This window comes from Zootermopsis nevadensis, unplaced genomic scaffold, assembly GCF_977971745.1.
Source record: "Zootermopsis nevadensis isolate Lab colony 2312 unplaced genomic scaffold, Znev_1.0 Znev_ptg000015l, whole genome shotgun sequence".
Taxonomy (NCBI): Eukaryota; Metazoa; Arthropoda; class Insecta; order Blattodea; family Termopsidae; genus Zootermopsis; species Zootermopsis nevadensis.
In genome coordinates this window covers 6,865,756-6,882,770 of record NW_028259147.1, presented here as the reverse complement: position 1 = coordinate 6,882,770, position 17,015 = coordinate 6,865,756, and the positions used below count along the sequence as shown (strand labels likewise).

Here is a 17,015-nt window from a genome sequence, read left to right as displayed (position 1 = left end):
TTATTTCGGGTTTATGCTGCACTTGGAGACTAGAAGTAGATGGGTCTTTAAGAAATGTGAACCCATCTGGCTCAGTATAGAGAACAGTGTCGTAGTCTTGTAATAAAATCTTGGGGATTTTGTGACTCGTCCAGATTGAGATTACCAAGAAATACTCGGAACTTGGACGTAGACGTTCATTTGTAGCCTTTTAAAATTTTAGAGTCTAGCGGTAATTATGTACCGTCTGCTTTAACAATCAGCAACGCTACAATTTGTATTATGGGTTTCGTATGATTCTCGGTGCTAATAGGGATTATTTCCTTAAGGTGTGACGATGAAACGCCTAAGAAGTAAGACAAATACAAAGCATATCAAAGTATATAAAATTTCACTGCAGTCCCAGAACAAATATAAAATACACTCTTTAATAAATATATAGCTTGGCGTCAGTAATAGTAATGTTACACGTTGCCGGATTTTCATATTTTGTATAAATCTTGAGGAGGATCCGCTCCAGGCCTCGCCTATAATTTAATCACCTTGACACTTTTTAGTGAATATTAGCCTACAAATTTTATATTTCCCCCCATTTTTATTCTACCGCAGCTTCTCGTCAACACTGTCTAAGTGTTCTGCTCTGATCGTGACAGACCACATTTCGCATTAATAACCTTCGTGCCACATTTCTTCGAAATCTGTTGAATCACTGAGGAGATGAAACATGTCGACAGATACAAACTCCGCCTGTATTTCTGTTTCCCAGGGAACATGTGGGGTACGTGTGTCAATGGTACGGAAGGTCTCGGTTGCGGTCGGCCCGAGACTTTCCGGAACTGTGCTGACGTCACAATAGTGACGAGTACAGCAGGACTTCCGCCAATTTTTATTGGCCAGCAGGATAACCCGTTTCTGCTTTATTACCGGGACTTCCGGTCACCGATCCTTGTGTCACCACTTATAATCAGGTGAGCCTCACAATTTGTAAAAAAGTATCTTGGGATTCCAGTCTCTTGGCTCAGAGTGTTTATAGTTTAAATATCAGCTTAACACGTGTTGGTTCATAGTTTCATATTGGCACAAATATTTTAATATATAAATTGGAATTTTCAGATTCTACGTGATTCAATTTTTTTTTCATGACGTATCGTGTATCATACAATAAATAAACAACAAAAATATTGAGGAATATAATCTTAATTTATTTGAATTGAACCGATTCGAACCGAAGGTAAATTTGCTGTTCATATTTTAATGTATTTCGCAGATCTTTTGTTGGCTTAAAACTGTTAATTTTTGGCTGGGCCAAAAAAGCTTATAAATTACGTTCTTGCACCTCGAAACAGCTGAATGGATTTTGTTGTAATGTTCTCCCAAAGTGAAAATGTGCTCATGACAAGGTTTATTCCAGGCAGCAGGTATGTCTGCCGACTCCTTTATACAAACGGCTCCCAGGCATAGAGAATTGGTGTCAGACAAACTGCCTCAGATATCCGCCGAATTGCTCGCCTATGATCTGTCAGTGCCCGTAAGTACTCATTCGTTTCTTGGTTTCGAAAACCTGCAAAATTAAGATGGCTGTCATCTGATTGTGATGGAGGTATCAAGTACCTCTGAAACTTCGGTAAACTTCTACCAGACTACACGCCGCAACTCAGAAGACAGCCATCTTGGTTCTCACCTCCGTGAGAACCTCAAACCTCAACCTAGAAAAAGTTGAGGACTGTGGTCTTCTGGGTTATGACGTCATGTATTTTAATAAATTATTACCAGCATATTTAGATAAACATGTCGAGGGCATCATGCCAAAAGGGCGTATCAACATATTTGAATAATCTGCGATATTTGTTCTTACAACATAAAATTGTGGGATGTGTTGTCATGTTAGAAGGGCGTAATGGACGCTCTACGCAGAGATACAGACAGTTACATTTGGGCGTATGAAATATAATAATGTTTATTTGTCAAACGAAAAAAGCGTTAAGATTCAGTATCCTGTAAATCAGTAACATTGTTAAGCCCATCTGGCATGATGCTCTCGATATTTTCTCCATCTACAGGGATATTCGCTCTGAAAAGTTGGTAACATGACTATACAGCGTCATAACCCAGAAGACCACAATGCTTATTTACACCGCCCTTAACCTCAAATATCTGTAGTTGTTTTTATTAATTTAATATCCTGTACTAATTCATAACAAATGGAATCCTCGCTCCCACCTGAAAGAGTAAAGTGGTAGAAGACGCCATAAAAATGTTTCCGATGCAAAATATGTGGTTCCAAATTTAAGTTCATTTTGATTTTCTTTCACAAAAAGTACGTTTTCAGTATATAAGGCAATACAAACTGTTGACAGATGGCGGGATATATTTTTCACTCATCTTAAATAGAAGGGTCAAGGTTACTACCGCGATTTTAGGATATATCGTCACTCCCATTCATATAATTCTTTCCCATTACCACCGTTGCAGCTTCTCAGCCTCTCCTCCTTATGCTTCTTATGATGTCCCGTGCTCCTTTATTGCGAGAGATAACGAGACATCAAGAAACGCAGACAGATACCTGCATGGACTAAAACGCCCGAGTGTTGTGACGAAGAAAGATAATTACCCGATGCCAGAGTAAAGGTTTAAGAATACAAAAATTGCAACTCTGACATCGGCAAATTGTCACTTAGAGTTCTGTAGACGTTGCTGCATTTATTCTGATTGCAGGGAAGTGTGCGACGCGATCGGTGAGCTGGAGGGTCGCGCTGGAGCGGATGTGTACTGCCTGGATAAGTGCGTAGTGTATCCCTCGCAGTGCCCAGCTGACAGGTGTCGCTGCTACTGAGCTACCACAAGCCACTGCACTGAGCAGAAGCGATAGATAAATCTTCGTTGCCGAAACGAAACCTCAAATACGCTTTCAATAGACAATTCTGTTTCGCTTGCAAACATTCAGGCCATCTGAGAACAAATATCTGACGTCATCAATCGAAATTATCGACAAAAGGGCCTTACAACTTCGTGCAAATTTCAGTGGCGACTTGTGAGCTTTTACAGAAGTCCGAGGGGGGAATTAGCGTCTTATGATATGCAGAGTTACAAAATGTAACATTAATAATCAATTGCATTTGAAGGAGATCGTGGAATCTTGTCCAATAAAGTGATTGCGGGATGGAGCACGTTGCAACAATGGGACCTAGGTGATTGTTGACTCGCTGTGACCTTGGATAGACTTTCCTTTGTTACTCCTTTCGAGTAAGAATGAAACAGGTCCACAGTTATCCACGTAGCAACCTGCTGACGGGACCTCCGCGTGCTGTAGAATTCCAGCGTACTCTAAAGAGAACATCTTTCCAATCATACTCTTTGTAATTATCGTCGTTGTTTGTTTGAATTATTTATTGATTGTTATTTGATATTTTAATTTATATATCAGTGTTCATTCAAACAATCTGATGAATTCCCCAAGTTACAAGTCGTCGCTGTCAGTTTGTACCCAGCAATATCTTGGTCTTGTTACCAATAACTGATGACTGAATCTCACTAAATACGCCGATGTACAGTGATGCTATTTTCTGTAGTATTGTGTTAGTTTACAGCGCAACTTTGTCCCAGATTTTCAAACCGCGAGTGTTCTCTGTCGAACTCAGCCCGACATTCATTGAACTCACCTTCCGCTCGAATTTAAAAATAAATAAATTAATAAATAAATAAATTTACGCTTGTCATATTTTAAAATATATCTTAAACTCGTTTCTCAGTTGGACATAGACACTCGGAAACACATTCCGGTCCAGTTCTGGGCTGAGTCCAACAGTTTTATAATTCGGGCAAAGTAACTGTACTCAAGAGTGCCATATTTTAAAATATGATTTACATGTAAACTATTTCCAGGCCTATAAAATTGCCGCGTTTGGTCTGATTTGCCCCAGCATCTCCGGTCAAAATTTTCTTGTTTTCGGCAATCTGCATAGTGTTTGAATTAAATTGCAACGTTCAAAAAATCACCGCTTTTATAACCTTAACTTTTGTGGGGAGGACTCGGAGGCAGTGAAATGTGTCTGGACCAGTAGTAAGAAAAATGAGTTGAGGCTTAATTGTAATGAAACGTTGTGATTCGTCCAAAAAAAAAGGTCAAGTTCACGTCTCTTAAAATTACTAGCTTATTTCTGAATAATTAATGATGGAGCTTCCGAAATGTTTAATTATATTCAACGACTATGAGGCTAATCCTTGAAGAAGAATCAATTATAAAACCTGAAAACCTGTTCCTAAGTTATGATGTCCTAAAAGTTAAAAAAATACTTGGCTCCTTCACTTATTCTATGTGTTCATATGTGTGAAAAATACATGTTGACTAAACATAAACTAGTACATAATCATTCATTGTCCACACCTTACACACCTTATTAATCACAGCGGATTTCAGAGTAAAGCAAAATATCGTGTTGAATATAATTCTGTATAATCCTACAATCGTATACGAGGGTGGCAGTAAGCACCACTGAAGTGTCGGTCAATTAGCATAATTACAGGGACTGGTGACCTTGGTGTGCCTATGTACGCATGCAGGAGCGACACATTTTGGGCCAGAACATGCCTAAATTGATACCATGCTTGATGTCAGCATCTAGTGCAAAACCTGGAACTCTACTAAATCGGCTTTCTACGTTGTTGGACTTTGCTGAACAAATAATTCACTGAATTCGTATTTATGTTCTTTGTGAATAAATTCATTACGAAACCGCTATAATGTGTTAGAAATCGAAAGATAAACACACAGAGACAAAACAAGAGAAAGTGGGATATGATGTCCAACAAAGACTGCCACGTGCTTAGCTGCAAGAAGGATTGCCTCATGAAAGTACAGGCGACTCAGAAACACTTATTGGGTCTATTAGTGTCTGTCATAATTCTGTCAGTCATTTCCAAACCGTGTTCCGCGAAACCTCAGGTTCCCGGGTGGATTCCGAAGATTTTCGTAGATTCAATTGAGACCATCAGTCTGCAGGCAATTAGTATTATGCAAATCCAAATTCTGTTTACACATTAAAATAATTTTCGTTCATAAATGTCAGCTGAGTACCGTATTTGATCGAATACAAACATACGGCCATATTCTTTAAGTGAAACTTAAAGAAATTGAGGTATAATACATTCGGAAATTACAGTGTGTCTTTTCAAATATATAGTACATTCAGATTTGTAGAAGTTAAACTGAAGGGAGAAAATGCTCATTTTATTCGGATAAACACAGAAACTTAAATGTACAGTCCAGCCATCGCTGCTATTCACAAGTTGTCTAAGGAGATCATTTCCGTTTAAACCTTGTAACAATTTAGACGGGTTTCTTCAAATGCAGATACCAAAGATGACCGTGTAACGTTTCCGTCACATCTGGGATTTCCGTGTCTGAAAAAGGAGGAAGATAACTGCCTCCCTGACAGGAAGTTGCGGCTTGCGTTCCACGGACGAGCACAGTAATGGATTGCCGTACATTTGTCAGTGTATTTCCAAGAACCGATATTATATTTTGCATAAACGGCACTGCCGAGTTTCATAGTCCTGGGCCGCCCAGGTTATCACAATTATTTGGATTTAATGACTTTAACGACAAGAAAACAAACCAAGAAAATTCTCAATTATTCCTGTTACTTCAAAATGACTTGTCATTTTGAAGTTTCTTATCGCACAACATACTTAAGGAGATTAAATGCAGGATATTGAAGTAGTGGTAACGCTTAAGGCATACATAATTTGGTCGAAATTCTACTAGGGAAGCGAGAACTTTCTGTAGCTGGGTATAGAAGGAAAGTTGATATTAAAATGGGTATATCAAATAGATTGTGAATGTACAAATCGCTTTGTGCTTCCTCAGGATAAAATTCCAATGGCAAGCCTCTATTAACTAACTAACTAGATGGTTTAGGAACTCTGAAGGTTCATCACCGAACTAACCAAAGCCCTCCACCGGACCCTGTCCTGGGCCAACAAAATCCAGTCTCCTTCAACTCCTATCTACCATAGATCCCGCCTGAGATTATCCTCCCATCTATGTCTAGGTCTCCCCAGCGGTATCTTTCCCTCAGGCTTCCCAACCAATACCCGGTGCACACCTCTTGTCCCATCCATGCGCGCTACATGTCCCGCCCATCTCATTCTTCTTGACTTAATTACCCTGACAATACTGGGGGAGGAGTATAGATTTTTAAGTTCGTCATTATGCAGTTTTCTCCATGTACCATCGTCTTCTCTCCTAGGCCCAAATATCCTCCTCAACACTTCCTCATCCTTCTCAAAACCTTTTTGCGCTGAGAAATTACGAACAATTCGAAGAAGACCATAAAATTATTTAACACATTCCTTTCTTTACATCATGTATCATTTTATTGTAACTATCAGACAGTGAAATGACGAGACAGGATGGGGTTTGGTCTATGAGCAAGCAGTCGGAAGTCCAAAGCTTTGATATAACTCCCTGGCGAGCACAGCGTCTGTCATTCTGAATAGCGGTTCGCCTACTGGTAATAATGGGTTTGAAACAAGAGACGTACAGCTCACTCATTCTGCTGTTAATCGTGATGGGAGTGACGTTTGGAAATGGACAAACATCGTCTATCTGTGACAATGGTGCGTGTGATTGTTCTCCTCGTTATAGAGATGTTACTACCATTGAATGCAAATGCAACGCAGTAAGAAAGGTAATTATGTGAACAAATATGATACATTAATTGTTAGATATTATACAAAGCGTTTTACTGAAATCTTTACAAAATATAAAAATACTTTCCTTCTGTGGACGAGGCTTGGTTCCGTGTTAATTCCATATTTATTTGTTCTGTGTGTCGGTTTAAAAAAATTATAATGCTTCAAAACCTGTAAAAACTTATTTATGAAATACTCGCCTAGTGATGACTTAGTATTGTTTAAAAATTGTGAAAAACTGACGGATATTTAATTATGAAAATATAGTATATACTAGCGCTCATCCGTGCCACTTTTCACCGCTGAAAAGCGTGTATTCCTCGAAAGTTGAATCTTTGAGGTTCCTGCAGTAGTCTACCGATAAATGAATTAGATAATCAGTTATGTATTTTATTGTTAGACTTATTGCATTAGAAACGATTAGATTGACTGGACTTGTACTGCGTATGAAATAAACTAATATTTGGTAAAATAAACTTTCATAAGATAGTATAATTGCGTCATATTGTGAATCAAATATTAAATTAATTATTCGGTTTTGTCCGTCTAATCACAATTATATTTAAAATTTACAAATAAGATAATTAAAATATCATTTTATGTTCCACATCGAATAATCGATTTACATTTGGAACATTTTTACAACATGTTTCGGTTTCATCGAACCATCTTCAGGTGTAAAATTATATCAACAAACATAAAACTCAATTACAATTTCTGTTGTGTAGCTTTTTGGTGATGTTCATATCCAGATTATTTTCACATATTGGAGCGAAATGTACTGTTTTGAAGCGAATCGATTATTCGATGTGGAACATAAAATGATATTTTAATTATCTTATTTGTAAATTTTAAATATAATTGTGATTAGACGGACAAAACCGAATAATTAATTTAAAATAATTTTTTCAAAAATAATATTTTGAAACGAAGATGTAGGCTAGTTCGGACGATGGAATTAAACTGGATCTTTTGAACGATTTTAATTGTGAACTGGGGCGAAATGTCTCTCGAAAAGTTATTTCTCAGTCTTCGATTTCCTTAAAAATTATTTACCTGCACCAGAATATTAGTTTCTTAATTTAGCTCGGCTAACGAAGTTGATCGTGTTTTGGATGAAGTTCCCTTTATTCGAAACAAAATTTTATCTTCACGGATGGCAATGAATTATAATAATTATAATTTAGTTGATTAATTAAAGCCAGTTGCTTAATAAAATATTATAACTATATTTATCACGATTTTGGTATGATTTCATTGATTTAAAACATGGCTTGACCTTAATTTTTGACAATGAATATCTTATTAGCTGGTTACTTCATTCGGCTTAGTTACTTAATCAGATGTTATAGCGACATTTATCGCAACTTGACTGAACTTCTTGTACTGAACACAGGGTTTCAGCTTCACCGATGCCGACTTCGGCTGGAAGTTCCGTAAGGTCCGTGAATTCTATGTATCAGACTGCGATGAATCCATCATCTTTACGACGAACGCATTTAAAGATTTGGGGCAACTGGAAAGTCTACACGTTGAAAAAGTAGGAAAAGTCGAGTTTCAGTCCGGCGTCTTCCAGAAACTCGTCAACCTCAGCCTACAGAACATTCGAGAACTAGATTTTGGCGAGCGGGCCTTTATGGGTGCCCACGACTTGGAGAATATCAAAATCCGTGGAGCTACTGTGCATCAGCTGCGTTCACATGCTCTCTTCGACATCAAGGGACTGCACAGCCTGGAAATTTCTGATGTCGTGGTTCATCTCATCGAGAAAGACGCCGTGAACGTAGATCTCAGACATCCCGACTCCCAGGTCTTCATCAAGAACAGCACGGTAAGAATTCAGTCGTTTCAGAGGTGCTCGCTGCCTCCATCATCAGGGCGATGACTAAGCAGAAACAGGTCAACAAATGGCCTAACTCTTTAAAAATGTTATGCTGATGATGATATTAGCCCATGATTATGAATTAACAAGTTTTGTATCTTGAATAAAATTTATATCTTATATTTATGCACTTAACGACAGAATTTTGTCTTTTGTTACAGATCAACAACGTTGAATCAAATGGCATCGTTCTTACAGCAAATAATTTCAGCGTTGATAAGTCTGCTTTGGATAAAATATCACCTAACGCTATTAAAATTTCATCAGATCTTATATTGATCTCAGAGTCGGCCTTTGGGAATAGTCTGCCTAACAATGGAATAAACATGATGGCACATACAATTAACATTCGTAACAACATATTCAAATTTCTTCCAACAGGAGTTATGGAGATTACAAAGCTTGGCAACGATACAAAACTCATCTTTACAAACAACACAGTCCATAATATTCAGATTGAAGGACCTTTGAATAGGATAAGTGGTATAATGGAGACGGCAGAAATCAGAGATAATCATTTCCCTTGCACGTGTATTCTTGGTGTGCTTCATCGTAGTTTGCCAAATTACAGTCGGAATAACTTCTGTGCAACTAGATGTAATATTTCTTTCAATGATTTTGGTGAGTTGGTCGAGGCGGAAAAAGTCTGTATTTCCAACAACAGAGATCCAGACGAAGCTGAACTGTGCAGAAGTGTAACGTATCCAACGCCACGATCGCCTCGCGAAGGAAGAATGCCTTCATATTTCAGCAAGAGTCCTTCATCAACCATGGCAACAGTTCAGCCTAGAAACAGTTCAGGCAGAATACAAGTTGTACCTGTTCTCTTGTTCCTCACTTTATTTACAGTTCTGTTTGAAACCATAAGCAAGATCAATTGTAAAGGATGCTGACTATGTAGCACGTATTTCCGCATCGTTTCTATGGCCCAGTAATCCGATCAGAAAACAACATACCGGAAACTGTATCTGTTTTCGTCGTCAGGCGAAAAGTTAGGGAGTGGGCCCCGCTAAGTACGTTTTAACCACCTCCTTTTTTCAGATGGAAACATCCATTTTCCGAAACTCGTTGTTCTCTTTGGAATATTCGGTGTTGAAATAAATCCAGACGCCTAAAAAAACTAACCATGTGCTAGATGTTTATAATCCGAATTTTTGTAACATTTTATCACAGTCTTGCCTAAACAAGCGTCTCCTATACAGACATTTGTGTGGAAAGAAATGAAAATGCAGAGAGAATAAATAGCAATATATAAATAAATTGTATGTATTGAAACCTATCTTTCTCTTGCGTCCAGTCCCACGAATTATGTAAGTTAATTTGTTATATTTTACAAGCTGTTTGTGTTTGAGGGATCACTCAGTTGTAACATTTCTGAAAGAGTGGTTGTCCATTTTGAAAACACGCCGCACTTCGACTGACTGTCCAGATTCTTTCCAGATTCCCCCCCCCCCCTTATTTTCTTCGTATATTCTCAATGAAAATGAAAGATAAGGTAAATTTATACCTGGTAAAGTACCATTTGGTATATGGAGGGAGTTGAGCTATAGATCCACGCATTCCTACTATTGGCACTGAATGGAGACGAGGTTTGCTAGCCCCTTTTGATTTAATTATAAAAAGCACCTCACTTCTACTAACAGTGTCTGGAAAAGTAAATACACACCACAATTTTATTTATTACGAATATTTTAAAGACAGGATACTTCATTTCCAATGAGTGAGTGCCTAAGAAATAAGCAGAATTCTTTGTCAGTGTGTATAGAACTCATGAATTACATGGAAACACCGCAAACAGAAGGTTTCCACTCTTGCATCGATTTCCTCGCCTGCAATGAATACGAGAGAACGAACGCCCCCTGCCTGGCAGGAGGGAATCGTGAAACTTGCGAAGGAGGCGAGTCGGCCATACCGCGATCTTATCCGGGTATTAGGTTAGTAGAGGAGGTAGAGGCTGACATGTTGTAGAAATATATTTAGTGCTGCCATCTGTCAGCAGAAAGCGCAATAAACAGGAAGTAGTCTTATTTGATGTGTTTCATTGCATAAGGTTACTGTTTTTAAAGCGAGAGAGAAAAGTGGGATTTGTAATTTTTCTACGGGCAATTTGTTGAGTTATTTGATTAAAATGGTTGTCCGTCAGTATAATGAAGAGCTCAAGTATTTGGAAAAAATAAATCCATACTGCTGGAGGATTATGAAGGGATTTCAACCAAACATGAATGTAAGTTGACAGCTATATCAGTAAACCGGCTTCTTAATTACAATTACTTAACTTATTTGAAGTGTAATAATTCTGTAATTGCGGACATATTAGGAACAACTAAATAACACTTAATGTCACGAAATCTAGAAGACTCTTGTAATGAGCAGATGGAAATTTCAGAATGTGGTTTTCGTTTTCACCTGTGCAATTTTTTTATTTTGTGAAGTGGCATTATTATAAATTTATTTCTTATACGTTATGTTCAGTTGCGTGTATTTAATATTTAAAAAAATGTTTGATATATTTAGTGTGTGTAACTAAAATGGCTATTAGCCATGTCATGTAACGTTATTAATCGTCGTCCTTAACCTAACAATAGTAAAACATATCCTATTCCTATTTGTTATACATATGTTTGTGACATATGCAAATATTTTTTTTACGAAAAAACCATTTTTCAGGTGGAAGGTGTGTTTTATGTAAACAACCATCTTGAGAAACTAATGTTGGACGAGTTAAGAAATGCTTGTCGCCCAGGCATGATGGGAGGGTTCCTTCCAGGTGTGAAGCAGATAGCGAACGTTGCTGCATTGCCAGGCATTGTGGGACGTTCTGTAGGACTTCCTGATATACATTCAGGCTATGGGTTTGCTATTGGTAGGTGTACATGTTTTATTTTCACCATACAGTGAAACTTATTATTTTGTATGTGGCCAACCCATTGTAGTTTTGTCACATATTTAACTTTAACCTGCACTTCTGCTTCAAATTTGTAAATTCCCCAGTTCAAATTATGTTGGAAGATGATCTATCCTGACAGAGATTTCTTTATGAAATTCGATAAATACCAAAATGGATGAAGGAAGAGAAGAATGGAAATAACTGTATAAGGAGGAGCTTCTTAATTTGTGTTCTTTGCTGTGATTAGAATGATTTAATCATGAAATATTGGGTTGGGTGGATATGCACCACATGTGGAGGAAAATCAAGAGACAATTTAATGTCATTTGATGGCAGTATTATGGGTTGTGATGCCATGTAGACCAGTAGAAGTTTACCAATGTTTTGGTTGTGCATGTGCTGATGGTGGAAGCAGCAAGGACCTCTGAAATGTTGGTAAACTTCTAGCAGAATACAAAGCACTACAATCCAAAAGACAGCCATCTTTGTACTCATATCTGTGAGAATCTCAAATCATATCTAGATGACCTTTATCTGGGAAGTCACAAAGGAAGAGGCTGCTTTGGAAGCCTGTACATGAATGGGAGGATAATTTTGTGCCATGGAGAAATATATTGTGAGCTAGACTGAAATGGCTCAAGATATTGTCCTGTTGTAGACTTTCATAATTGTGGTGATATATCTGTAGGAAGTTCTGTGAAAGCAGGGATCTTCTTGACAATCAGTAATTATACATTTCTCAAGGGAGATACCATTCCATAGAGTTAATTAAGGTTAGATTATATTAATGAATTATGTTTTCCTTTCACATTAGGGAATATGGCAGCCTTTGACATGGATGATCCTAAATCCGTGGTTTCACCTGGGGGAGTAGGATTTGATATCAACTGTGGGGTACGACTTTTAAGGACAAATCTTCAAGAGAAGGATGTGCTTCCTGTAAAGGTGAGTATGTTATTGGACTTCACACACACATTTCTTTTTTTCTTTCATGTCTGTGTATGCACAGTGCACCTTGTTGGACTTCAGACATGTATTCCAATTATCTCTAAAACCTGTGCGTGTGCTCTTTATTGGATTTCACGCACAAATTCTATTCCCGTTTCAAGCCTGTAATAGAAATTAATGCAGAGATTTCATTTGTGTCTCAGGCTTTTTCGTAATGTACTTGGTGCAGAGTTTTGGGATTGCTGATTGGGAACTTTGTTATTCTGTAACCAGGAGCAGTTAGCACAGAGCATGTTTGATCACATCCCAGTGGGAGTTGGATCCAAAGGAATCATCCCCATGAATTCCAGAGATCTAGAAGAAGCTCTTGAAATGGGAATGGACTGGTCTCTCCGAGAAGGTCAGTTGTGAACCAGAATGTTTGGTTTGTAAACTGAATTTCTTTAATTTTATCCAGCGTTAAAAGGGATGGTTTTTTCTTGTGTGTTAACTGCCTGATCAACCCACTAGCATGTATTATCAGCTGTAAGACATTGGCTGATTTTATAGCTGTGAAATGTTACAGAATACGTTCAGATTGGCTTGTACTAAACGATGTATGGTACAACTATGTTCAGGATACATTTGGGCAGAAGACAAAGAACACTGTGAAGAGTATGGACGAATGCTGAATGCCGACTCATCCAAAGTGAGCATGCGAGCCAAAAAGCGAGGCCTACCACAGCTAGGAACATTAGGAGCAGGAAACCATTACGCTGAAATACAAGTTGTAGATGAAATCTATGATAAATGGGCAGCTAGCAAGATGGGCATTGAAATGAAAGGGCAGGTTTGTGTCATGATTCATTCTGGTAGCCGAGGATTTGGACATCAAGTTGCTACAGGTATTTCATGTTTGAATATATTCAGTTTTAACTTTAAAACTTTCTAAGAACCACTTTATTACAGCAGTATGTTCTTTTCACCTTATAAATTGTTTTGTGCTCTATATACTTAAGGAACATGGCATTATAATATATTTTATAAGACATCAAAATTCAGTTATTAATATTCTTTTTTCAAATTATGTTTATCATATGGGAACAGGGGATTTGAAACCCTGAACAATGTGACTGCCAATGGACTTTAACTGAAGAATTAACACTGTAGTGGTATACTACCATTATACGTAGATGGGCGGTTAATAAAGGTTAAATTTATATGTTTCAGATGCCTTAGTCCAGATGGAAAAAGCCATGAAACGTGATAACATAGAAACAAATGACAGACAGCTAGCTTGTGCTCGCATAAAGTCCCCTGAGGGCCAGGACTATCTGAAATCCATGGCAGCTGCTGCAAACTTCGCGTGGGTTAATCGAAGCTCAATGACCTTTCTCAGTAGACAGGTACTGATGGCATGCATTTGTGTGACCATACTTTTTGTACTTGTTATACTCCAAAGCAGGAGCAGAAAGGTGTGCTAAGATGTTGTACGGATTCTTTTTCAAATGTATTCTAAGCGGTTTTGCATGTCTTTCTGACTAAACTTTAAACTCTTCCAACTCAAATGCGCATGTTGCAGTTGTAGTGATCCACGTTATTTGCTGAAACCAATTTTTATATTTGTTGATTGTGTTGTTGGTTATTTAAATGGGTCTGGTTGCATATTTTCTTTCTGCATTGGCTGCATCATTTTTCAATCCTTTGATTTTGGTCATTTTATCTTGTCTGCTGCTGACTTTGATTATTGGCCACATGGAGACTAGTCAGACAGGGAAGCTTGTGTTCTCAGGGTAATTACAGGAGTCATTTTTGAAACATGCATTAGTTCTTATTTCACATAAATATTATGCTGGCTACAAGTTCCAGTGGTTTTTGCTTTAAATGTCTTTCTCCCTTCCATGTAGTCTGACAGGCTAATCAGCCCATATTGGTTAATATGTTCACGGATGTTTCATAAGGACTCGATCTATTGGTTGATTTTTTTTTTTTTTTGGTCTAGGGTCAAGGGTGACTATTGAGGTATTTTATGCAAATGCATGTTTTTGTGCTGACATTTTGTAACCTTGAACTTAAGAAAGCCACAGGTTTTCCTACTGTTATGTGCCACATTAGTATTTTAATGTACTGAATTTGCTTTCTTTGACTTCCATTCTTTTTGACAATGCTTTGTTATCAAGTCACAAATTAACAAAAATTCAGTTATGTGATGAGTGAATATCACCTTGAAGCTCGTACAGTTTGGAAACAACCGCGACTAGAATCTAAGATGCTGATCAATGCATAACAAGTTATAATATAAGGAAGGCAATGTGCAAACGTAATAAAATAATTTTTAGGATTTTGGAGTTGAACTAAGTAAGAGATGGGTTTTCCTGGTTTAGGCTTGTTAATTTTATCCATCTTTGATTTTAGACCTTTAGTACCAGATGTCATCAAATTCCAATCAGTAAGTTCCCAGAGACAAAATGTGCAGACAGATAGGTCTTCTGTTCATTTTGTGCAAAGAACATGTGAATGTTACTTAAAATTCATTGTTTTGTATCGTATTTTAACATTAAATTTATTTTTTAAATCATATTTAAATTTTGGTCTTCTGGACATAGTGAGGATTATAAATTAAAGATATTAGCACAGTCTTAAGTTATAAATTGTATTTTCATTGTACATTAAAAAATATAGTGTTTCTTTAAACTTCTTTTCACTTTGTACTGCATTGTTTTTCCAGGCATTTGCAAAACAGTTCCACTTAACTCCAGATGACTTGGATATGCATGTTATATATGATGTATCACACAATATTGCAAAAATTGAGGAGCATATAGTTGATGGAAAACAGAAAACACTCTTGGTCCACAGAAAGGTGAGATGACTTTTTGAATTACCATTACAACTAAGCTTGTTATTTCTGTAGTGTTTCTTCTAGTCTGTGTACAGAAAGTCTCTAAATTACAAACTGAACTAAATCCAGGGTAATGCATTTGAGAATTACCCCAGATTAACATGTATTTTATTTGTGTAATGTGTGTGGACCGCCTCGGTGGTCTAGCGGTCAGAACGCTGGCCTTGTAATCCTGGGTTCCCGGTTTGGATTCCCGGCGGTGCCCAAATTTATAACTTGTGTTGGGCAAGGCCATGGTCTAGGCAACACTGACTTTTCCTCCAGGGCTTCCCCAGTTTCTCCGTGGCACTCCATACACACAGAAGAAGGCAATGGCAAACCACTTCTGTATCACCTGCCTAAAAAACATATTTGAACAGGTCCCAGTCCGAGAAAAGTATGGAAGGATAATGTTCGTAATGTGTCGCCAACCTCCTGTAAAGGAGATGGCGTAATAAAGAAGAAGAATGTGTGTGTGTGTGTGTGTGGATATATTATGACCAGTTTCGTTAATTATTCAGGGATCTACTCGTGCTTTCCCACCTCATCACCCTCTCATTCCTGTGGACTACCAGCTGACAGGACAACCTGTTCTGATTGGTGGAACAATGGGAACTTGCAGCTATGTCCTTACGGGCACAGAACAAGGAATGCAGGAAACCTTTGGTTCAACTTGTCATGGTGCTGTAAGTGTAATCGGATAGTTTGATGTGTTGTTGTCTGTAATATTTCAGATCAGCTCAGTTTTGTTTCCAGCACGGTAAAATAACTATGCTGCTCGTCTTTCAGGGCCGGGCGCTTTCAAGAGCAAAGTCGAGACGAAATATTGATTACCAAGATGTGTTAAATAAACTGGAGGAAATGGGAATATCAATTCGTGTTGCTTCTCCGAAACTGGTCATGGAGGAAGCTCCAGAATCATACAAAAATGTTACCGATGTCGTTGACACCTGCCATGCTGCTGGAATTAGCAAGAAATGTATCAAACTGAGGCCTATTGCAGTCATTAAGGGTTGACTGTGATGTGAATTCATTGTATTAATTGAGTCTTGCAGAATCCTGGAAATCCAGGTACTCCGCATTGTTTCAGATGTACTTCAGAATTTAACAGTGGATTAATTAGTTCTGCTTCCTGTGAACTGTGAAGGAATCTACAAGACTGTTAAATGATGTGTGTCAATGAAGCGCCAAGAGTTTGAATATGGCCGCTATTTTCTGTTCATGTTTTCACACATTCCCGTTGATTAAAAATTCCTTATCTGTAAATAAATTATTTATTTTTCAAGTTACTGGATCAGAGAAGAGTCACAAATAATTAACAAAAATGGAAGAATGTGCTGTTACTGAAGTATACATTTTGCTCATGCATTCTTTATGAATTTATATTCTTTTTTTATTGCAGATATAAATTCATCGTGACAAAGTTGATCACACTACATATATGACTCTTCATAGAGTTAGAATTTTTTTTCTTCTGTATTAATTATCTACATTGTAAAAAAATGTTTCAAATAAAGTTGATTGAACAGACCATTTTGGAGAAAAATTTGTAAAGTTTCATCTGTACTTCGTTGAACCAGAATCAGATTTGTCGGATACTTTTTGATGTTATCTCTTCAATATAAAATTCCACAGAAATGTATGTAGCAGTTTCAAACATGAGATGTGAACAGGATGGACAGACTTTACTGTGGTTTGGTTCGAAGAACCCACATACAATCTACATGATCATATTTTTAATTAACACAGCACATCATGAAGTGCTC

At 37.6% G+C, this 17,015-nt stretch overlaps 3 protein-coding genes across 8 annotated transcripts in view; all 3 read left to right on the top strand.

Moving 5' to 3' along the window:
* The window catches only part of LOC110831200 (uncharacterized), a 50,643-nt gene extending 46,308 nt beyond the window's left edge, over positions 1-4,335 (top strand). For all 6 annotated transcript variants that reach the window (XM_022066924.2, XM_022066923.2, XM_022066922.2 and 3 more), the window contains exons 7-9: positions 746-947; positions 1,391-1,507; positions 2,695-4,335. In XM_022066924.2, the coding sequence (XP_021922616.1) occupies positions 746-947; positions 1,391-1,507; positions 2,695-2,812 (437 nt within the window). In that variant the 3' untranslated portion in view covers positions 2,813-4,335. The remainder of the gene's footprint in view (positions 1-745; positions 948-1,390; positions 1,508-2,694) is intronic.
* Positions 4,336-6,431: 2,096 nt separating this feature from the next.
* LOC110831187 (uncharacterized) lies at positions 6,432-9,814 on the top strand. Its single transcript, XM_022066902.2, has 3 exons — positions 6,432-6,668; positions 8,069-8,503; positions 8,716-9,814. The coding sequence occupies exons 1-3, from the start codon at positions 6,498-6,500 to the stop codon at positions 9,445-9,447; spliced, it is 1,338 nt and encodes a 445-aa protein (XP_021922594.1). The 5' UTR covers positions 6,432-6,497; the 3' UTR covers positions 9,448-9,814.
* Positions 9,815-10,505: 691 nt separating this feature from the next.
* On the top strand, positions 10,506-16,782 carry RtcB (RtcB RNA ligase). The gene is made up of 9 exons (XM_022066893.2): positions 10,506-10,778; positions 11,222-11,417; positions 12,256-12,386; positions 12,663-12,789; positions 13,007-13,273; positions 13,599-13,774; positions 15,097-15,231; positions 15,771-15,935; positions 16,039-16,782. Exons 1-9 carry the CDS (start codon positions 10,683-10,685, stop codon positions 16,264-16,266), a joined length of 1,521 nt encoding a protein of 506 aa, XP_021922585.1. The 5' UTR covers positions 10,506-10,682; the 3' UTR covers positions 16,267-16,782.
* Positions 16,783-17,015: the final 233 nt, after the last annotated feature.

Coding starts and splice junctions, on each gene's coding strand:
- LOC110831187 (XM_022066902.2), top strand. CDS start 6,498: ATGGGTTTGAAACAAGAGACGTACAGCTCACTCATTCTGCTGTTAATC. Junction 6,669..8,068: donor AATGCAACGCAGTAAGAAAG/GTAATTATGTGA, acceptor TACTGAACACAG/GGTTTCAGCTTCACCGATGC. Junction 8,504..8,715: donor TCTTCATCAAGAACAGCACG/GTAAGAATTCAG, acceptor CTTTTGTTACAG/ATCAACAACGTTGAATCAAA.
- RtcB (XM_022066893.2), top strand. CDS start 10,683: ATGGTTGTCCGTCAGTATAATGAAGAGCTCAAGTATTTGGAAAAAATA. Junction 13,775..15,096: donor TGACCTTTCTCAGTAGACAG/GTACTGATGGCA, acceptor TTGTTTTTCCAG/GCATTTGCAAAACAGTTCCA. Junction 15,232..15,770: donor CACTCTTGGTCCACAGAAAG/GTGAGATGACTT, acceptor TTAATTATTCAG/GGATCTACTCGTGCTTTCCC.